Below are 21726 nucleotides of genomic sequence, written 5' to 3'. Positions count from 1 at the left end.
GTAAATCTATCCCTGCAACAAATGCAGACACATTTGGAGGACTCAAGAATGACTATTTAGAAGATCATAATAGAAACCTCTTGCCCAAACCAGAGGAGGCAATTGAGGGGTAACCCCTTCTCATGTCATGCATATTTCCTCCACGCGGATCTCTTTGCCAGTCTCAGTATTTCCATAAAACATGAACTACACTCCTCTCTGCAGGACCTCCTCCAGGCAGATAGTTAGAAGTTTGTGTTCTCAGCAGTCTTGGTTAACCACTCTCCCTGAGCTTCATGAAAAGCCAGAGCTAAGTTCTCTTCTAGAAGGCAGGGATCCTGCATTTATGTGCCTACTACGACAACATGGAGCACAGCACTTGTCTGGGTTAGAATCTCCCCTACTGGCATGTTCTGAAAGCTGGGCCAAACTTTCAAAAAGCTTCCCAAACTCTCTCTCCCATACCCTTTCAGATCAATCTACTCCACTGGCCTCTCTCCCTCGAAAATCGTATAATTATAGACCAGGAGGTGGTAGACTATGGTGGTTGCCAGGTCAGGCTCTCACGGGAGAAACCTGGGTGTAAATCTTACCCCTTACCCTTTCCGAGCATTAATTTCCTCATTTGTAAAATAAGGATAAAACAGTACCTAGACTCCATTGGTGAGGATTGAATGAAGTAATAGATGTAAGGTGCTTGGCACAGTGTTCAGCATAGTTATATTCATCAGTGTGACAACCATTTTATGTCAGAATTATTTGGAAAGTAATAACTTTTTAACAATCTGAAAATTTTTTTCTGTATTAAACGAGAGGTTTGGACTTCACTTTTATGGTCCTTTCAGCCTAAGCTTTGAATTTGTATTTGATTTACCTTATATCCTCCCCTCCCCGGTAGTCTAGCAGACGGCAGCTCTGTGTGGCAACACAGCACTGGACTGAGAATCAAAAGGCCTAGGTTCTGGGTCTGCCCTTTCCTAATGTAAGACATTTAAGTCATGTAAGCCCTTGTGCCTCAGTTTCCTCATGTGTAAAGTCAGACTAACAGCACCTACTCTGAGTTGTGAAGGTTGGAATGAGATAAACGTAAGAACGTTGTACTTAGAACCCCCCCCCCCCAATGCCTATCAGAATGTCCGATGAGGTTCTGAGGCATACAAATGAATGCCACACCTCATCCCCACCTACTGAATTAGAATTCCTGTGCTACAAACAGTTCCAGGAAAACCCTTCTAATCCCATCTAATCTATGAATGAGTAAACTAACGTAAAACCTGAGTTCCTGGGTGGTGCACTCAGCTAACCTAAACTAATGTTGGAGGTTCGAGTACACCCACAGGTGCCTTGGAAGAAAGGCCTGAGGATCTAATTCCAAAAAATCAGCCGCTGAAAACTCTATGAAACCCAGTTCTACTCTGACACACATGGGATTGCCATTAATCGGAATAGACTAGATGGCAGCTGCTTTTAATGTAAAGCTGACATCTGATTAAGTCTGTTGTTAAGCAAGCCTGTTTGGCACATTCATTATATCTTAAAATCAAACTGCCAGAAATTCCTGGAATAACTAGCCCTCCGTTCTTGTACTGCAACAATTCCGACTGAAATCACTGCATTTTCTGCTGCAAGATGGAGATGTGGGGTAAGGCAGCAGGGAAGATGGAGCACTGCTCTAATAGACTTTGCTCCAAACAACTCATTTGAAAATGGACCATTAATGACATTATTTTTGACCACAAAAATCAACACAGATCAGGATCAAAAATTACAAAGGGATGGTACAATGTGAACATTTACTTTTAAAATCACTAAAGTTCATCATGGTTTTTAAGAAAACACATCTGGGGTTCTGTAACAATTGATAGAAAATCTAAGGAACTAGAAGACAGATGAAACCTTCTGACAGGAAATGGCCTAACAGCAATTTTGTGACCTATAGCAGTTCTTCAAACGTTTATGCAGCAGAATCCAAATACATAAAATAAATGAAAGCAGAGCAGCTATGACTGAAGCTGGGCAGAGGGTCCCACATCCTGGCCTTCTCTGCCTCTCCCCCCATTCATCTTGAAAACCACTGCCCTATATGCTTAGCCATTTTTACCTTTTAAAATATAGTTACAGAGAGAATGAAGAAAGTTGCCCGCATCCTCTTTATAACTCTTTAAGTCTTCCCCTGTAAGTGCTCCGCAACTTCCCTTAGGCCCACACTGCCATATCCCCTACTGTAATCAAAGTACTAGCTTTTTCCATTTGTAACTCAATTCCCAAAGCCTAACAATCAGTTTTCCCAATATTTTTGTAAACCCAATATGTTCAGAATTTCTTCAGAATACAATGTACTTTTCTGAAGCGGGTGGCAATAAATCTTAACTATTTAAAAAGAGCTCAGAGCAACCAAGGTGCCCATCAATGGATGAATAGATAAATAAATTATGGTATATTCACACAATGGAATACTACGCATCGATAAAGAACAGCAAGGAATCTGTGAAACATTTCATAACATGGAGGAACCTGGAAGGCATTATGCTGAGTGAAATTAGTCAGTTGCAAAAGGACAAATATTGTATAAGACCACTATTATAAGAACTTGAGAAATAGTTCAAACTGAGAAGAAAACATTCTTTTGTGGTTATGAGAAGGGGAGAGAGGGAGGGTGGGAGGGAGGGTGGGAGGCGGCATTCACTAATTAGACAGTATATAAGAACTACTTTAGGTGAAGGGAAAGACAGCACACAATACAGGAGAGGTCAGCACAATTGGACTAAACCAAAAGCAAAGAAGTTTCCTGAATAAACTGAATGCTTCGAAGGCCAGCGTAGCAGGGGCAGTTGTCTGGGGACCATGGTTTCAGGGGACATCTAAGTCAATTGGCATAATAAAATCTATTAAGACAACGTTCTGCATTCCACTTTGAAGAGTAGCGTCTGGGGTCTTAAACGCTAGCAAGCAGCCATCTAAGATGCATCAATTGGTCTCAACCCACCTGGATCAAAGGAGAATGAAGAACACCAAGGACACAAGGTGATTACGAGCTCAAGGGACAAAAAGGGCCACATGAACCAGAGACTACATCATTCTGAGACCAGAAGAACTTGATGGAGCCTGGCCATAACTGATGACTGCCCTGACAGGGAACACAACAGAGAACCCCTGAGCAGGAGAGCAGTGGGATGCAGACCCCAAATTCTTGTAAGGCCAGACTTAATGGTCTGACTGTGACTAGAAGGACCCCAGTGGTCATGGCCCTCAGACCATCTGTTGCCCCAGGACAAGAACCATTCCTGAAACCAACTCTTCAGACATGAATTGGACTGGACAATGGGCTGGAGAGGGATGCTGGTGAGTGAGCTTCTTGGATCAGATGGACACTTGAGACTATGTTGGCATCTCCTGCCTGGAGGGGAGATGAGAGGGTGGAGGGGGTTAGAAGCTGGTGTAATGGACACAAAGAGAGAGAGTGGAGGGAGAGAGCGGGCTGTCTCATTAGAGGGGAGAGTAATTGGGAGCGTATAGCAGGGTGTATACAGGTTTTTGTGTGAGAGACTGACTTGATTTGTAAACTTTCACTTGAAGTACGATAAAAATTATATATTAAAAAAAGAGGTCAGAAAATTGTTTGAAGCCTAATTACTTCGCTATAGACAGGAATCCTATTGGTTTTTAAATTTATTACTGGGTATGTAGAGAGCTTTACTTAACAACAAAATGTACAATTAGAATAATCTGGAATGTATTTACTCAAACTAAAATAACCTGGAAGTTCTTCCTCACTACTGTGTGTCTACTAATAACTACTAAACTTCAACCAAACACAAAAATACAACTCTCCAAAATATGCACTAACTTAGCATCTCTTAGCTTCCATTCCAAGCACCTGTTTTTGCTACCAGCTTTCCCACTATCATTTCAATCTGCCCCAACTCATTCCAAAATGCATCAGGAAACGGGTGCTCTGTGCTGGCCTCACTCTTGGGATTTACTCTTCGAGACTGCAATCCAGTCTGAACCAATCTCTTGGATCAGTGTCTTCCACTGTGATCCAGTACACACATTTTAGGTGGAACCACATGAAACTGCAGACATTTGACTGTTTTGGACCTATAAGAATGGCAATCTCATAGTTCAACAATAGTTTAATTCATATTCTCACTACCTGATACCCACCCCTTAACATTTTCTATCCTGCTCTATTTCATTATTAAAAGAAAATGCTGGCCATGTGCTGCTGCTGCTGAAGTTGGCTAAGTGACTGAATTAATGAGTGGCCCATCAACAAATGTTCCTAACAAGCTTAAAATCGTAATCACATTTTAGGGTGTCCCTTAAGTGTGTCACTTGTGACTTAACCACTTACCTCTACACACAGTCTACATTCACCACTCCTAAAGCCAGATTTAGGGTGCATCCATCTATCCTTTTCTTAGCTGTGTCCTCACAAAAAAAAGGCAGAGCATTACCAGTGGGAGAGACAGCCCAAAGGAGCTTATTTCCGCTTAAAACTCATTTGCCATTAAGCAAATGAATCAACTGAGAGGTCTCAAAAATGCTGCGTGTTCTCGCCTTCCTTTTATTCAAACAGAACCGTCCCTGCACTCTAAGGTCTGGCCTGCCCCGCTCAGGTCTTTTTTAACCACTCAACTGTGGTTTGGTTTGGTCTGAACTGTGGAAATAGCAAACTTTACATCTCCATCATCTCCTCCCTGTTCACACTAAGAGCTAAATAAGATTATATGGCTTAAATTTGTCACATTTCCCCCAATTCTATGCTGCTATTTCTCTATTTTAAAAACATTAAAAAGAAAAAACAAAATAAGTGTTGGTAAGGATGTGGAAAATCAGAACGCTTGGCCATTACTGGTGGGAATGTAAAATGGTACAGCCACTATGGAAAACAATTTGGTGGTTCCTCAAAGAGTTAAACATAGAATTACCTTATGACCCAGCAATTCCGCTCCTAGGTATATACCCAAAAGACTTGAAAGATACTTGTACACCAGTGTTCATAGCAGCAACATTCACAAGTCAATGAGGGGAAACAACCCAAATGTCCATAAACAGATGAAGGGATAAGAATGTGGCATATACATACAACATAATATTATGCAGCCATAGAAAATAGTTCTGATACACATCACCACATGGATGACCACTGAAGACATTATGCTAAGTGAAATAAGCCAGACACAAAAGGACAAATATTGTATCATTCCACTTACATGTATTTAAAATAAGCAAATTCACAGAAAGTAGAATAAAGGTTACCAGGGGCTGGAGGAGGGTGGAATGAGGAGTTATGGTTTAATGGGTATAGTTTCTATTTAGGATGATAAAAAAAAGATCTGCAAATAGTAGTGATGGCTACGCAACACTGTGAATGTACTTCATTGTGAATGAACACCACTTTACTGTACACTCAAAGCTGGCTAAAATGGTAAACTGATATATTTTGCCACAGTAAAAGAATAAACAAAAAAACCTGTAACCATCTGACCTGCTCTCGAAGAGATGAATTTAGCCTCCTTGGTAGCAAATCCTAAAGTGATCTCATATAGTCACATGTCACTGCTTACTGGGCAAATAACACTCCACATTCCAAATAAGAGATTAAGTTCCCAACAGCTTTATACTCTAATTACGGATCACTCTGAGGAGCTCTTCATTAGCTAGCCACTATACAGACCAAAGCCTCAGTATAAAATATGCACATTTCTTACCACATTCAGTACTAAGCCTTGTGTCATCACCTAGATAATCAGAATGCTGAAGCATCCTATAGTTAGGTCCTTTGGTTGTTAACGCATCAGAGAATCATTAAAATCCTGAGGAAGGTTTTCCCTTAAAGACTCATTAGGGTACAATTCACTATTAAGCATTTATTAAAAATTCTAAACGGGAAAAAATTTTATTCAGCGTTTAAAATGAAGAGAGAGCTGTTGGCCTGTCCTTCGGTTTCTCGTATACTCTAAGGGCACATCACTCAGTAGAGATGATGGTATTCAGGAAAACCTCAGCATCGTATAGCAGAGCCCTTACTGAAATAACTGAAAATAACAATTTCCATTTAAAGAGTTCACTGTATGGTAGGCACTGTGCTAGGCAGCTAAAAAAACAAAAATTCAAATCAATTACTGTCGATTCCTACTCATGGCGACCCCATGTGTTTCAGAATAGAACTGTGCTTCACAGGGTTTTCAAAGGCTGACCTTTTGGGAGCAGATCACCAGGCCTTCCTTCCAAGGTGCCTCTGGGTAGACTCCAACTACCAACCAAATATTTAACTCTTTGCACCACTCAGAAGTCCTAGGCAGCTAAAACACACATTATCTCATTTACTCTTCAACTGATAAGGTACTTAACTCTTACCATCTATTATGCCTCTCAGAAGTGCTTCTCAAATAATTCCGTTGTTTTGAGAATGCATTTAGGGGGTAGAGCCCAGGTACTGGTATTTTTAAAAAGCTTTTTAGGGGATTCTAATGCAAAATCACAATCCAGAATTACTGTTAGTCATATTTAAAAGCAGCAGCACCCTAAATCAAAAATAACCCTCAGTGGTGCAACTAGTCCTCTCAAGGCAACACGGCCCCACAAAGACCTTGGAAACAAGCCTCCCTCTAATCCTGGGATTCCACTCTCCACTGACCTCACGCTGTCACCATTGCCCATACACTTTGACCTAGGTCTCCACTTTCTCCCCAAACTGTGCTCACTCCTTTTCCATCTTTCCATTCAATCTCATCCTCTTTAGGTGGAATGCAATCTGAGAATCATCAAATTCTCATGAAGACACAAACAAAAAAACACAACCAAATAACGGGACATTCCTCTTTCTGAAGTTGCTGATACCTTTCGTTCTGGCTTCAAATATCTTGTATGAATGTAAGGGTGCTTGAGAATAGAAGTTTTCTTATCTCCCTATATAAAACTGCTTACCTACATAATACTTATTTACCACTTTTTGGATAAAAATAAATTAATGTGAGGGTAGCCACAGAGTTCTGCTAAGTTGCTGTAACAGCTGACCACAATGGAAGTATAATCCTATCATGTGAAACTCCTTCCCCAGGCTAAAAAATAAAAATGCAAAAATTCCTTTCAGTATTTTCTATAATTCACTTATATTTTAAGAAGTGCTCCAAGTGGCATCTGGGGTCTTAAATGCTAGCACAGCACGCAGCGATCTAAGATACATCGATTGGTCTCAACCCCCCTGGAGCAAAGGAGACTGAAGAACACCAAGGACACAAGGTAATTATGAGCCCAAGAGACAGAAAGGGCCACATAAACCAGACACTACATCAGCCTGAGACCAGAAGAACTAGACGGTGCCCAGCTACCACCGATGACTGCCCTGACAGGGAACACAACAGAGAACCACTGAGGGAGCAGAAGAGCACTGGTATGCAGACCTCAAATTCTCGTAAAAAGACCAGACTTAATGGTCTGAGACTAGAAGGACCCCAGAGGCCACAGTCCCCAGACCTTCTGTTAGCCCAAGACAGGAACCATTCCCAAAGCCAACTCTTCAGGCAGGGATTAGACTGGAATATGGGACGGAAAATGATACTAGTAAAGAACAAGCTTCTTGGATCAAGTAGACACGCTGGAGGGGAGATGAGAGGGCAGAGGGGGCCAGAAGCTGCCCGAATGGACATGAGGAGAGAGTGGAGGGAAGGAGTGTGCTGTCTCATTAAGGCGAGAGCAATGAGTGTATAGCAAGACGTATGTAAAGTTCTGTATGAGAAACTGACCTGATTTGTAAACTTTCACTTAAAGCACAATAAAAATTGATTTAAAAAAAAGTGCTCCAGAAATTTTACCACATAATGTCTTTTTAGTAGCTACTTACATGAGAGCAACAATCAAGAAAATTTAAAACAGAAATACGGTGAATCTTAGTACCTATATTCTAATCCAAATATCCAAACTACAGCACACTCACTGTAAGTGCCCTTTCTATATATTTCCTTCTGATTTTTTAAATTGCGCTAAGTTTTTCTACTACAAAATAATTTATCTTCCCCAATACGGCAAATGCTCAGACCACGATATTAGTTGGTAAATTCCTCTGGTTTATAGATTATGATTAAACAAGGACCTGATTCAAGACCTCTTCCATAATAAATAGAGGTCTCTGACTTGGGAAGAATTCATTTCAATCCTAACATTAACTTTTTAGAACACCACAAAACTCCACTTTTAACAGAACTTAGAGCAACAAGAGAAATGTACTTACCTGATCTCTTTGTACTAAGAATTCTTGGTGGCTATTTTTTTTTTATCTATATCTATAAGGTCGCTATGAGTCAGAATCGACTCGACAGTGGCAGGTTTTTATCTACATTTTGGGCTTTGGTAACCACATTTTTAAGTTCGTAATACAATTTTAAAATTAGGTTGGTGGCACTATGTATATATATATGTCCATTCTTAACATATATATATATATATATATACATACATATATATGGAAACCCTGGTGACATAGTGGTTAAGTGCTATGGCTGCTAACCAAAAGGTAAGCAGTTCAAATCCACCAGGCGCTCCTTGGAAACTCTATGGGGCAGTTCTTCTCTGCCCTATAGGGTCGCTATGAGTCGGAATTGACTCGATGGCAGCAGGTTTGGTATGGTTTTATATATATATATATAAATAAAAATCTAATTGACTCAAGATTAACACACACACACCCAGGGATAAATATCTACTGCATTTCTGCTCATTCACTATAGGGATGGGGGAGGTAAAAAAAACCCTACCAGACCATGGTTTCAGGGGACATCTAAGTCAACTGGCATAATAAAATCTCTTAATATTCTGCATCCCACTTTGAAGAGTGGCATCTGGGGTCTTAAACACCAGCAAGCAGCCATCTAAGATCCATCAATTGGTCTCTACCCACCTGGATCAAAGGAGAATGAAGAACGCCAAGGACACACGGTGATTATGAACCAGAGACTACATTATCCTGAGACCAGAAGAACTCGATGGTGCCTGGCTATAACTGATGACTGCCCTGACAGGGAACACAACAGAGAACCCGAGGGAGCAGGAGAGCAGTGGGATGCAGACCCCAAATTCTCATAAGACCAGACTCAACGGTCTGAGGCTGGAAGGACCCCAGTGGTCATGGCCCCCAGACCTTCTGTTGGCCCAGGACAGGAACCATCCCCAAAGCCAACTCTTCAGAACTGGTTTGGACTGGACAATGGGTTGGAGAGGGATGCTGGTGAGGAGTGAGCTTCTTGGATCAGGTGGACACTTGAGACTATGTTGGCATCTCCTGGCTAGAGGGGAGATGAGAGGGTGGAAGGGGTTAGAAGCTGGTGTAATGGACACAAAAAGAGAGTGGAGGGAGAGAGCGGGCTGTCTCATTAGGGGGGAGAGTAATTGGGAGTGTGTAGCAAGGTGCATATGGGTTTTTGTGTGGGAGACTGACATGATTTGTAAACTTTCACTTAAAGCACAATAAAAAAAAAAAAAAAAAAACCCTGCCATGCTAGTCAATTAAGTGAATGGAACCACCCACTTGTGGTGAAAATAGAGCTCCAAGTTTGGTTTCCTGAGAATCAATTATCACAAAGACTATTAAGACTCTTGAACAGGCTTCAGGAGACTGAATCTCTAGGGCCAGTTTTGTGACCATCTAGCTGTGACCAGTAAGCCTTATGTGTCTCAGCTTACTCTTTTCTAAAATGTGGGTTAGAATTAGGTCATCTGTACCTATATTTCGAGCTCTAATAGTCAGTGTATTGGTTTTACAGCTGTGATCTTCTCCCATACTTCTGAATTTAAAATCTACAGCACCCTGCATATTTAAGGCTGTTAAGAATGGACATACATAAACGTAATTTCTGCCAGACTGTTTATTTCAGGTTAGGGAGATGTGAGGGCTAGAATGCTTAAAGTGATTTCTCAGCAGGGGAGGCAAAAATTCAATTTTTTTCCCAAGTGCATGTACTGTACCACTTAGCCCCAGGTGGTGATTACAGAACATACTCGGGAGAAAATCCACATTATGATCTAATTTTTTTGCCAGCAAAGTTGCATATGGGACATACCTAAGCTTTCTGAACAAAGAGGCCGAAAGTTCTGCTGCTAGTCATTTATGTAACTTTGTTATTCTTTGTTTTGCATTAGCCTGTCAGAAGTGTGAAGCAGCTTGATTTTTTCCTTAAAAAAATCACTTCTAGGTTTTTTCATAGCATGTTTTTCCTAAGCTTCAATTTTCTATTTAACATTTTTCAGAATAAAGAAAACGGCTCATTTTAAACAAGAAGTTTATTTAAACAACAAGACGCTTGACTTGAAGGGAAAACTATCTAGGATTCATTTCTTTTAGAGTAATTTATCCCTACTTAAAGACAGATTGCCCTACATGTAACAGCTACGTACAAAAAAGTTATAAAATTGTCCTTGGTTTTACAATGATAAATGAAAAAAAAAAAAAACATTAAAATTCTCCAATCAAACAAGGTATGCAAGGATTTTTTTATGTTGTTGTTTTCTGTTAAACAGTTGAGCATAAAATAACTTACTGGAATATAAAGATAAGAACTGAATGAGCATGCCACTAATGGAGAAAGGGGGTATTTTCACAGAACCAATATTTTTCCCCATCCCATCTCCACTTGATGTCGATCAAAACATACCATTGGCCATTTAGTAAAAAAAAAAAAAAAAAAAAATGCAATATGCTTGTGCACATACACCAGTTACTTTATGTACAATAAAGGAATGGGGAAGGGGAAAATGAAAGAATAGAGAAAACTATACTGTAGTAGTCAGGATGTGGTGGAACCAAATTGTGGTTTTCTAATTGAGAATGTATTCTTGGTCTGTAGGAACAGAGTTCTGGAGTAAAGTAGCAGGCTCCCTTTTTAGAAGACACCTCCTGTCTGCTGCTGAAACACATCAATTGTATCTTCATCCTCCATTTCCAACTAGCAACAAAGAGAAAAAAACAAATTTAGATCTTAAAATGGCTAATTTTCAGATTTAAGTACTCTGAAAAAAAAATGCCCAAGTTCCACCTAAGATCCTCCAAGTGTTTGTTATTTAGAAGCTTCATAGCTGCATCAGACTAGGTTTAAGTAACTTTTCACTTGGCCTCCTTTTTAATGAAGGACATAGAAACCTAAGTTAAAAAGCATATACAGCCATGAGTTAAATCACCTCACCTTTAAATTAATTACTAAGAATAGAAGGATGATGTGTGTAAAGGATCTATTTCACTAAAGCTGTTTAGATTAGCAAAAAATTAGAATAACCTGAAGATCAGAAGAAACTCAAAGAAATAAACCATAGTACACCCATACAAGAAATACTATGCAGCTGTTAAAGAATAAGGTTTACATGTGCATAAATGGAAATATCCCTAAGATAGTGGTGGGCTAAAAACAAAACAAAACAAAAAACTAAGCTGCCAAACAGTTTACAGTATGATTACATCTGTTTTAAAAGCTTAATTCTATATACATAAAATGAATATATCCTTGCATATGTGCATGAACAGTGGTCACCTCTAGGCAGTGAGGGTGGGGACATGGGTGAGGAAAGGACTTCTGAACTGCTTACCATGAACATGTTTTATTGCGAAGAAAAAACAAAATTTTAGTTCTTTAAGTTTTAAATATGGTTCAAAAATTAAGCTTACAAGGTTCATTATACATAATACAACTATTTTGATAGTACAAAGGTTTGGCATATACGGCAACACTGTAAGTAAATCAGCATTATAACAGTTTATTATGCTGATAATTAAGCTTGAAAATGTCTTTCTAGAAACTGGTAAGCTGGAAGACAAAACAGCAACTACAGGCACCTAAAGACAAGAAAAAGGGAACACTGCTTCTAACACAGTTAAAATGTATTAAAAGTAGGGCTGACGTGCTAAAATACTCTTGGCTAAGTCTCGAGTCTGAATATTCTCTTTTGTAAAATGGAATTAGTACTCAGTTATAAGAATTAAATGGGTTGAGGGAAATAAAGCACTTAGTAGGATGCTGAGCACATGCTAATTATACTACTATTTAAATCAGCTGCTGAGATGTTCTAATTTATCGCAGTTCAGCTATTTAACATTGGGAGAAAACTTCTAAAATGAACAAATTCCACGTATTTCATACAGGGTACTTTCTTTGAAGATTTTAGATGCCTCAAGGTCACAATTCTGAACAGATCCTCCTCATGATTTAGTATTTGCAATTTGTACAGTCGACAAACTCTAGAAAACTTTTTTGGTGAGGCTAAAGAAGGTTAAACACAGAAAATAAATTCTAACTATCTGAGAGTTTGGCACTAACAAATTATTTTTACTCAGTGTTTCGCTTCTAAAACTACCAAAACAGGTCACCGTATCTACTAAAATAAAACTACTGGAATGTTAAATTTTATACTAAAACTTTTTATATGCCATCAAAGGACAAAATATTTTTCTTTCTTTTACCAAGAGAATTCAGCTCCTCCTTGTGGCTACAGATAATAATTGCCTCTTAGAGACTGGCAATCACCAATGGGAATTTCTTGAAACTATACTTCCTTCAAGCACATCACAGGCATTCCAAATCCTTGAAGATTATTAACAAAACAATCTGTATGTCTGCTTCACTCATGCCACCACTCATCTTAATCAGGTGATAAAACTGAAATTCAAAGTCAAAGCGCTCCAATTTAAACTTCTGGTATCAAAAATTTTTTTTTCCAAGACTAAAAACTCAAACCAAACTCGTTCCCGTCAAGTCGATTCCAACTCATAGCAACTCTATAGGACAGAGTAGAACTGCCCCACAGAGTTTCCAAAGAGCACCTGGCAGATTTGAACTGCCGACCCTTTGGTTAGCAGCCGTAGCACTTAACCACTATGCCACCAGGGTTTCCTTTCCAAGACTAGAAGTCTTAAATGAAAGCTTGAGAGAGCGAAAAGAAAAACAAGGAGCTTCTGCTACAGGAGAAAGCCCAGCCTACCCCATGCAAAAGAACAGAACTGAAGTGGTAAGTAAAGGGATTAAGGAATCAGGGACTATCACCTTTTGTAGTAAGGGTTTGGAAAGCCACCTATTATCACAGCTGTCCTGGTCAAACTAAGCTATCAAGACCTAGAGTTCAAGCCACTAGTTTTATTTCACAAGGATTCAGCACTGAGGGGCTAAAATGGTTAGAATCAGTAGCCAACCAATCACCCGTGGGGAACCTGGGTATTGTCAAGGGCTGCAGCAAAAAGAAAACTACTTTCTGAAAAGAGTCTTAATTATTTACTCCAAATAATGTGGGTAATATGTAAGGAAAAAAAAAAAAAGACTTATTAAAATAACTAAATAATCTTTTTGCCTTACTAATAACTGTATTCTCCTGTTTCCCGTTAGCCACATTTTACATACCTTTGAACAACAATAAAGAACGATATTCCAACATCTAAAAGTTCACAAATTCCTCAACTAAGCTGTTAAAAAAAATTACAAAAAATGCTGATTTTTCTACTCAGCATGAAGAGATGTTTTACCTGTGCAGGTGTGTCTGTTTCATTGATTGGCTGCCCGTCAAATCGGAATCTGATCTGCCTCATTGACAAACCCTGAACAAGAGAGTTTTAAAAGGAATAAGCATATAAAGAAACAATAAGAACCTCATACAGTAAAAACTACGTGTACTTCGCCATGAACATATTAAATAGGATACCTAAATAATCACCAATACATTTACATTTCTATGTTAAATACGGAAGACAGGTAGGTAAAAATATTTGAGTTGATTTTTACTTCCTTTAAACTATAGTACCTTATTTGTTCTTTTGGGAAAAATAATTTTTTTGAAAATGTCTTTTTAAAAGAGCCTTATTGCTTTTGAGACCATAGCTACACCAAGCTTGAACAGTTCATACCTTGAGACAAATAATACTGGATTTAAATGAGCTAGAAAGATATTGAAACAGAACTTAAATATGAGATGCACACAGCAACATTCCTCAATGCAAATTAAGACAAAAAAAATTTATCCTTAATAATAATGAAAACTGGAAGTCACCTAAAAAGGTGTAAAGATTAAAACAAAACTTTGCCACCTTGACTTCATTTCCATCCAAGCAGTTCCTACCACCATGCTCAGCAGTCGGGACATTGCTACCAGAACACAAGGCAATTAACTGTCCTAAAACTTCAATCCACACCCATGAAATTCCTGGAATAACTCAAAAGCAGCACTGGTTTTTTATTTCCTTCTTAGTACTTAACCAAAATTTATTTATTTATTTGCCAACCTCTCACTAGAAACTAAGCTCCAGGAGGGATGGGAACCCTGACTGTCTTGTTTACACTGTATCCTTTGCACATAAAAGGCACTGGGTAAGTAGACAGAATAAAGGGATGAAAAGCAATATCCATCTAAACACGCTTCATTTTCTTTTTTACTTGTAAGTCAGAATTATAAAACAAACAAACAAACATAAAATGATAAAGTCAGATGTCTAGAGCTAAGAAGCTGGGGAGAAGCTTTTTAGGATTTAAAAGTTATATTTACTACAGTTTAGTCCCAACAGATTTCTATATGCATCTAACAAAGAGATAAATGAGCCTAAACATGTTCCTTCTGCAAAAAATGACTCTTGGTGTATTGCTTATCAAGCACTGATTACTCGACAAAGCGTCGGGGACAGAGGGAGAGGAGCAGAGGAGCAACGGTGTTGGCAACTACAGCCAAATGAAGACAGGAAAACAGAGCACCTTTGGAGGTATGCTGTGAACTCCTGTACCATGCACAAATTACCAGCTCTAATTATTGTTTCACAAACTCCTGGCTTCAAGTGGTATTTAAGAACAAATTAAACTGAGTTCCTAGGACTAAAAAAATTTAAAGTGTTCAACAAACACTTCCATAACACCTGTATTCCCTTATTTATTTAACAAGGATTCACTCAACTGGTCTTTATAACTACCTGCACCATGAAGATCATATTACTTTCCTTTAAAACTCTAACAACTGTTTGACACATACCAATTTTTCAGACTATATCTTGTCAGGACAACAAACAATCCTCTGCCAGGCAGGTGACATCCATAACCTTAATTCTGGGCTCATGACATTCAAACTTAATCTGCAATCCCATAAAGTAGCCAAAAAGTCAATGCCAAGCCATGAATTACTAAGTATTATATATTTGGATACACTCCACTGAAGGCTCCTCACTGCAACAAAATACTAAGCACTTTAAATATGCCAGTTTCTTCCTTTACTATATCCACTGGTAAGGTCAATGGTGTGGCCATTCACGAGAGAATGAAAGGCAGAGCCACAAGAATGGAGAACTCAAGCAAATCGTGTTCCTTTAGTGTCATCTCTACTTTGAAGCATCATAAAAGCGCATGTGCACACAAGCCAGAATGATTAGAAGAGCTATGTTGAGACATCTGAAAGCTCCAACATAATAAAATGTATCACGATTAAGTTATTATACAATTACAGTTTCCCGTAACTCAGTTTTTCAGCTAAAATAACTGCTTTTTATGCTTTTACCAATAAAAGTTCTTCCAACTAAAGCCTAACTCATGGATTTGCTGAAGCTCAAAGTCCAAAATTCAGGAAAGTGGTCTTTAAGATTCCATAAACGATGCAAGCTCATACAACGAATTTACCTTAAACCAGTATTTGGGCTCCTCTTCTACATAAATCCCATTCCTAAGCTCTGCCCTGGGAGAGTTGTGAGGTCTGTCTTTGGGCCTGTTTATTTAAACCAGTGAACCTATGCTCTCTGAAGCCACCCGACACTCCATGAAATAATCCATTAGGGTGAATCCACACTAAAATGAACAGTATCCTGTGAATCAGTTAGCTGAAGGCTATGTGGCTAGCACAGAGTACGTAGACAAACTCTAATTCTACATGTGAATGAAAACTATATTTACCAACCAACCTCTGGAGGTATCAGTTTCAATGTTCTCTTATCATTTTCAAGTATTTATGGAGAGCATTCTATGTGCACGGACTGGTCTAGATGCAACAGTGAACAAAAAGTCTCTATCTTCATTGAACTCACATTTTAGTGAAGAGACAGACAAAAATAGTGAAAAATGCAGAAACCCAACAACCCCTCCCAAAAAATAAATAAATAGAAGGATGGAGAATGATGGGAACAGGGGCTTTCTGACTTGATTATCAGAGAAGGCTTCAAGGTAGTAACTGAACAAGACCCGAATAAAATGGCTGTGAGCTGTGTGACTGTTTAGTTTAATGCTGTCCAAAAGTAATATAGTCCAAATCACACATCTAATTCAAAAATTTCTAGCAGCTGTGTTAAAAACAGACACAATTTTAATAAAATATTTTAACCACTAATATATTAAAAAAGCACTACTATTTCAGCATGTAATAATAAAAAGTTCTTTTCATACTCAGCTGTTAAAATCTGGTGTGTATTTCGCACTTACGGCACATCTTAAGTTCAGACCGGCCACATTTCAGGCGCTCAGTAACCACATGTGGCTTGTGGCTACCATAATGGACAGCACAGGGTTAGGTTAAAAATACAATTTGCAGATGGATTTCATGAGTTATGAGAGCATCACCAATGATGATTCTAAGCTTTGAACTCAGCAACTGGATGTAAAATGATGCCATTTATTACCGGGAATACCAGAAAAGCAGATCTCTGGAGGTAAAAATCAGAAGTCTCTTTTGCATTTCCCGTTTGAGATATCTATAAGGTATCTACTGGAACCTCTCCAGAGATATAATGCCAAGTGAGTTCATTAGAAAGTAAACACGAGCATTCGATTAATCTTGAGAGAATCCTTGGCCAAGATTTTCAACTGCCAAAAAACCTTTCCCTATGCGAACTAGATTGGATAAATACTTTTTTAGTCTTTTGAGAGCCTGTACCTAAAAAAACAAAAAACAACAAAACCAAACCCATTGCCATCGAGTGATTCCAACTCACAGTGACCCTACAGGACAGAGTAGAATGGCTCCTTAGGGTTTCCAAGGAGCGGTTGGTGGATTTGAACAACCGGACCTTTTGGTTAGCAGATAAGCTCTTAGTCACTGAGCCACCAGGGCTCCAGCCTGTACCTAAAAAAAAAAAAAAAAAAAATGCACCTACTACCCTTAAAAAGCAGCAGCAGGGAATCAGCCCTACTATGTCACACTTCAACTCTTTTCCTTAGAATGAGAGAAAGCTTTTGAAAAACAAATGGATCCTGTTTCACACAGAACTCCAAGGTTTCCCTAATTTAAGAGGAAAACTCCGACAAATGTTTTTCCAAGCCCTTCCTGGATAAAATCTTTAAATCATATTTAATTTATACATCAACAGGTAATTACTAGAATGTAATTTTTTTACGGGCAATCAAGCGTTTCTATTTACTCTACCACTATAAATTGGGAGTGGCCCCAACAAGTTATCAAAAATAATCCAAATCTTAAACATAATAACTACGAAATTTTAAGGTAAATTTTATTTATCCTGAGTAATACTAAAAATTGATTTTAACATGGAAAGAAAACTCAAATTTTTCATTAGCCTGGTAACTCTCCATTTATAGGACAATCTTCTGGAGCACAGAGGATTTTTTTTTTTCTTCCTAGGACCTGGTAAAATTCCCCAAACCCATGATGGGCATCTGGTAATTATCAGACAAATAAAAATCTCCTTTGGGGAACCTACAATACAGGAAGTCAAAATTATAACCACTGAGTCGGAATCGAATTGATGGCACCGGGCACTGGGTTTTCGGTATACAAAATACCAATAGATTTGTATAGTAAAACGTTAATGGTTAAAGCCAGGTAGTGGACATATAGTTATTCACTACAGAAGTCTTTCAACCTTGCTATAGGTTTGAAATTTTTAATAAAATTTTGGGAAGTCCAACCATTTAAAAGCTAAAATTAAGTAGTAATTAAAAAAAAAGTCAAAGGTACGCAGAGAATTGTATTCAAAACCAACATATATGAGTTTCTACTTTGTATAAAGTTATAAAAGGACTACCTTTTTAAAAAACTCCCCTGTAACCTGAAGGGGCACTAGTGTTCAAATATGGAAGATGCCAGTGAACAAATTTTTTAGATCCATAGTACAAATTCACTCATTCTTAGGAGGATTCATTAAAATTCCTCAAATAAAAATATATTTAAGACCCTAACTTTGTAAGGAACTATAAGAAAGCTGGAAGCCCTAGTGGCGCAGTGGTTAAGACCTCAGGCTGCTAACTAAAAGGCTGGCAGTTCAAATCCATCAGCCACTCCTTGTAAACACTATGGGGCAGTTCTACTCTGTTCTATAGGGTCACTATAAGTCGGAATCAACTCAACAACGGGTATAAGAAAGTTAACATTCGAAAAATTAAAAGCGTAACATTCTATTCTATTATAAATAAGTTAGGCATAAAAGCTTCAAATACTCCCACCTCCCCCCACTAAAAAAAACCTTTACAACTTTAGCATCCTCACTGTTTCTTTCAAATGGCCTTAGGAATCACAGAGGATGCTCAAGTATCTACTCAGATTCAATTTCCCAATTTATACAGGTCTAAGCCACCTTCTCGACGGCACTGGGTATGTTGGTGTAAGCCACCTTCTACTTTGAGCCTATTTTTAGAACTCATATTGTAGATAAGTTTTGCTAGACTAATAAAATGATTTTCCAAACTTTTATATATTCAGTGCAGAACAAAAAATATACTTTAGCCAGGTTATTGCTGGTTACTTGGTCTAGGTACCAGTTTTTGCTGTACTTGCAAGAATCCATCTTTCAAGTTGCCTTTGTCTTGTTATACGCAATATTACAAAAGACAGCTCTGTCTTAGTAAAACCAGGCATCTACCTCCCAGCATCAGTTCAAATCAAGAGAGCTGAACTTTCTACTTCCTCCTCTTGGCATACTATTTTCTGAGTAAAATGCAAATGTTCCTATAACACAGGAATGTTTAAGCTTGGCTCAGTGAGGTTAGATTTTTCAGCCTTCTACTATTAGTGTAAAAAAGAAAACCATCACAATTTGCATGCTTCATGAAAATTGCAATCTGTCCTTAAGCTCACTTCTAATTTTATTTCCAACTTGATTAAAATACTCAAAATAAATGTTTGACACAAGACAAATTTCAAGTGGATAAAAAAGAACCTGTCAAGAAATTTTATCAAGTTCATTCTTTTCTTGAAACCAAGTGTTGTGAATATAATTTGATGCATTTCTGGCACAGAACTAGATGATTTACAATACTAATCAACTCATGATAAGGGTCTTCATAAGGAATCAATACACCAAGTGTATGATAAAACTGACATGCCAAGTTCATATTCATCCTACCAAAGACAATAATTATAATACTTGCTAGTCTCCTTTCTCGTCTCAAGAAAATAAGGTTGTTTCTTTTTAAGGGTCTTATTCAGTGGAAGTGCACATATCAGTTCCTCACCTGTCGTTCACAATAGGCTTTCATTAGTTTACTAAGTGGTGTATGCCTTTTAATCTTAAACTGCACCACAGAACCATCCTGCCCCGCCACCTTCAAATTAATATGATCGTTGTTCTCAGTCTTGACTCCTTCCTGTTGAAAGAAAAATAAAAGTATAATTTGGAAGATGTGAAAAACAAACACCTTTGAACGCAGTGGCAAAGTTGCTTCAGAAATCAACAGGTTTCTCATCCTGTACAATAAAGCAGCGTACAGCTGTTTTCAACCTCTGAAATCAATCTGGAAGATGAGAAATCCTGGAGTAACAATATTAAAATAGCTGTCACAAACAGAAAAGGAGCCTACATACAACAATAGATTTTCAAAGATGCGTCCCACCCAATTTACCACAAGTTTTCTCAAAAGTTATTTTTTTTTAAATGGCATATTTTATCACTCCCAAAATGCCTTTCGCCAAAAAAGTTAAAAATAAGCATCCTTTCTCTTCAAAATGCATTAAGTACAAATACTAAATTAGAATGCCAAGAAAAAAATAAACCTAGCGCTTGCAATTCAAAGCTCATTACCATTCTCTCGTTAAAAGTTACCGAACTCAATTTAATACCGAATTTCAATGTAACTAACAAATCTAATGGAGGAATATCCCGATTCTCTCTGGAGCAGGGGTAATAACTCAGAACCACAATTAATATTCACCTCTATTAGCAGCTTCGTTTTTATTGTTAGTTAAGACCTCTTATTCTCCCTCCTCCCCTTTGTTGTCAATGGGTCAAACACAGTTTTACTCCAAGTCTTCCTTGTAGATTTCGACCCAACCTGAAATTCACTAAAATCAAATGCAGGGGGAATTCTGCACCCCGAAATCACTTCAAACGAGAACGTGGGTTCCAAAACAAACCAAAAGAAAAACGCTTGGCCAGGAAGATGTGAGTCCTAGTCCTCAAGGGAAAAGCCTCTGATGTCTCAAAAACCGCGTTAAAAAGTTAAGCCCTACAAAGTCTCTCTGCTTACACATCTGCCTCCAACTTCTTGAAACCACATGGTCTGCGCCGGTTAGGGGCTATTTGACACCCCAGGAAAAACCGCTGCTCCTCCCCGCTCGGGCCCCTCAGGCCCTCTAAGTGGGAAACACGCCCCGGGAATCCCCCAAGCCCCTCACGACGGCCCGACAGGCAGCTGGCCTCCAGCCCCCTCAGCGACCCATTGATTCGCCCCGAGCCCTCACGGGCCGCCACGGCCCCGGACCAGGATCCCGAGAAGCCCGCGGCCCCCACCCCCTGAGAGGGAAGCCCCGGGCGGAGGGGTCCGCCCCGCCACCACAGAGGCGGCACCACCCGCCGCGGCTCTGCGCTGGGCTCGCGCGGGGTGAAGACACCGCGCGCCCTAACGCCCCTCCTGACGCGCGCCCGCCGGCCGGGCCCGAGAAGCCCCCGCCCGGGCCGGTGGGCCGCGGCGTCCGCGATCCGCCCGCCCAACTCGCGCCCGGCGCGCACTCCGAGGCCGCCGGGGGCGGGGGAGTGCAGCGGGCCTCCTCCGGCGCGGGAGGGAGGAAGGGAGGGAGGGAGGAAAATGGCGCGGAGCGCCCGGGCCTGAGCCGCGGCCGCCCCGTGGGGGGCCCGGGAAGGCGAGGGGAGCCTGCGGCGGGCTCGGGCCGGACCCCTGCCCTCCCTTGACCCCGGCTGCGCGGCGAGGCGAGGAGGCCGGCGGCGGGCTCACCTTGGGTTTTTCGTCGGCCATGGCGAGCACCGGAGTCTCCTCAGCTGCCGCTTCACAAAAGAGGTACCAGGTCCGCACCGAAGGAGCACACAAGCAGCACCAGGAGCGGCAGAAGAAGGAGGCGGCAGTGGTGGAGGAGGGAGAGGGCGCGCGCACGTCGTGCGCTCCCTCCCCCCTTCTTGCGTGCGCGAGCACGAGCTGCCGGGGCCTCCCATTGGCTGCTGCCTCGCGGGAGCGCGCAACGCTTACATAACCACCCCCGCCCCCCGCCCCGCGCCGCCTCGGACTGGGCCCGGCGCCCGCCAGGCCGGCGGGAAGAGGCGCGGACACGCGCACCCGGCCCGCCGCGGGGGCGCGCCTGGCTCTGGGCGGGGCTGTATTGTCCTCCTTCTGTGGTGGAGCATAATCAAAATGGCTTCCAGCTGGTCATCAGAGGGGACGAGGAGGCTTGAGGCCTTAGACGGGAGACATAGGCCAAGAAAGGCAGACTGATCAGAAGAGAGAGGGGCAGCCTAAGTAGAAGCCCCAGCATGAGATTCTGGAAAAAAAAACAACTCTCTTGTTAGCCTCCCCCAGTGTGGACCAAATGCAGCACTCCCCACTGTCAGAGGAATGTCACACTTCC

The 21726-nt window shown here is 40.3% G+C and overlaps 1 protein-coding gene across 1 annotated transcript; it reads right to left on the bottom strand.

Annotated features, from left to right (window-relative positions):
• Positions 1 to 10095: 10095 nt before the first annotated feature.
• SUMO2 (small ubiquitin like modifier 2) lies at positions 10096 to 21256 on the bottom strand. The gene is made up of 4 exons (XM_003417268.4): positions 21102 to 21256; positions 19386 to 19517; positions 13484 to 13555; positions 10096 to 10925 (listed from the first exon to the last, which is right to left on the bottom strand). Exons 1-4 carry the CDS (start codon positions 21120 to 21122, stop codon positions 10863 to 10865), a joined length of 288 nt encoding a protein of 95 aa, XP_003417316.1. The 5' UTR covers positions 21123 to 21256; the 3' UTR covers positions 10096 to 10862.
• Between the last annotated feature and the right edge of the window lie 470 nt (positions 21257 to 21726).

The sequence above is a fragment of the Loxodonta africana genome, chromosome 18 (genome assembly GCF_030014295.1).
Source record: "Loxodonta africana isolate mLoxAfr1 chromosome 18, mLoxAfr1.hap2, whole genome shotgun sequence".
Classification (NCBI taxonomy): domain Eukaryota; kingdom Metazoa; phylum Chordata; class Mammalia; order Proboscidea; family Elephantidae; genus Loxodonta; species Loxodonta africana.
The sequence above is the reverse complement of the archived record's forward strand: the minus strand, read 5'-3'. Positions and strand labels throughout refer to the sequence as shown.

Coding starts and splice junctions, on each gene's coding strand:
- SUMO2 (XM_003417268.4), bottom strand. CDS start 21,122: ATGGCCGACGAAAAACCCAAG. Junction 19,518..21,101: donor TGGCCGACGAAAAACCCAAG/GTGAGCCCGCCG, acceptor TTCTTTCAACAG/GAAGGAGTCAAGACTGAGAA. Junction 10,926..13,483: donor AAACAGACACACCTGCACAG/GTAAAACATCTC, acceptor CTTTGTTGCTAG/TTGGAAATGGAGGATGAAGA.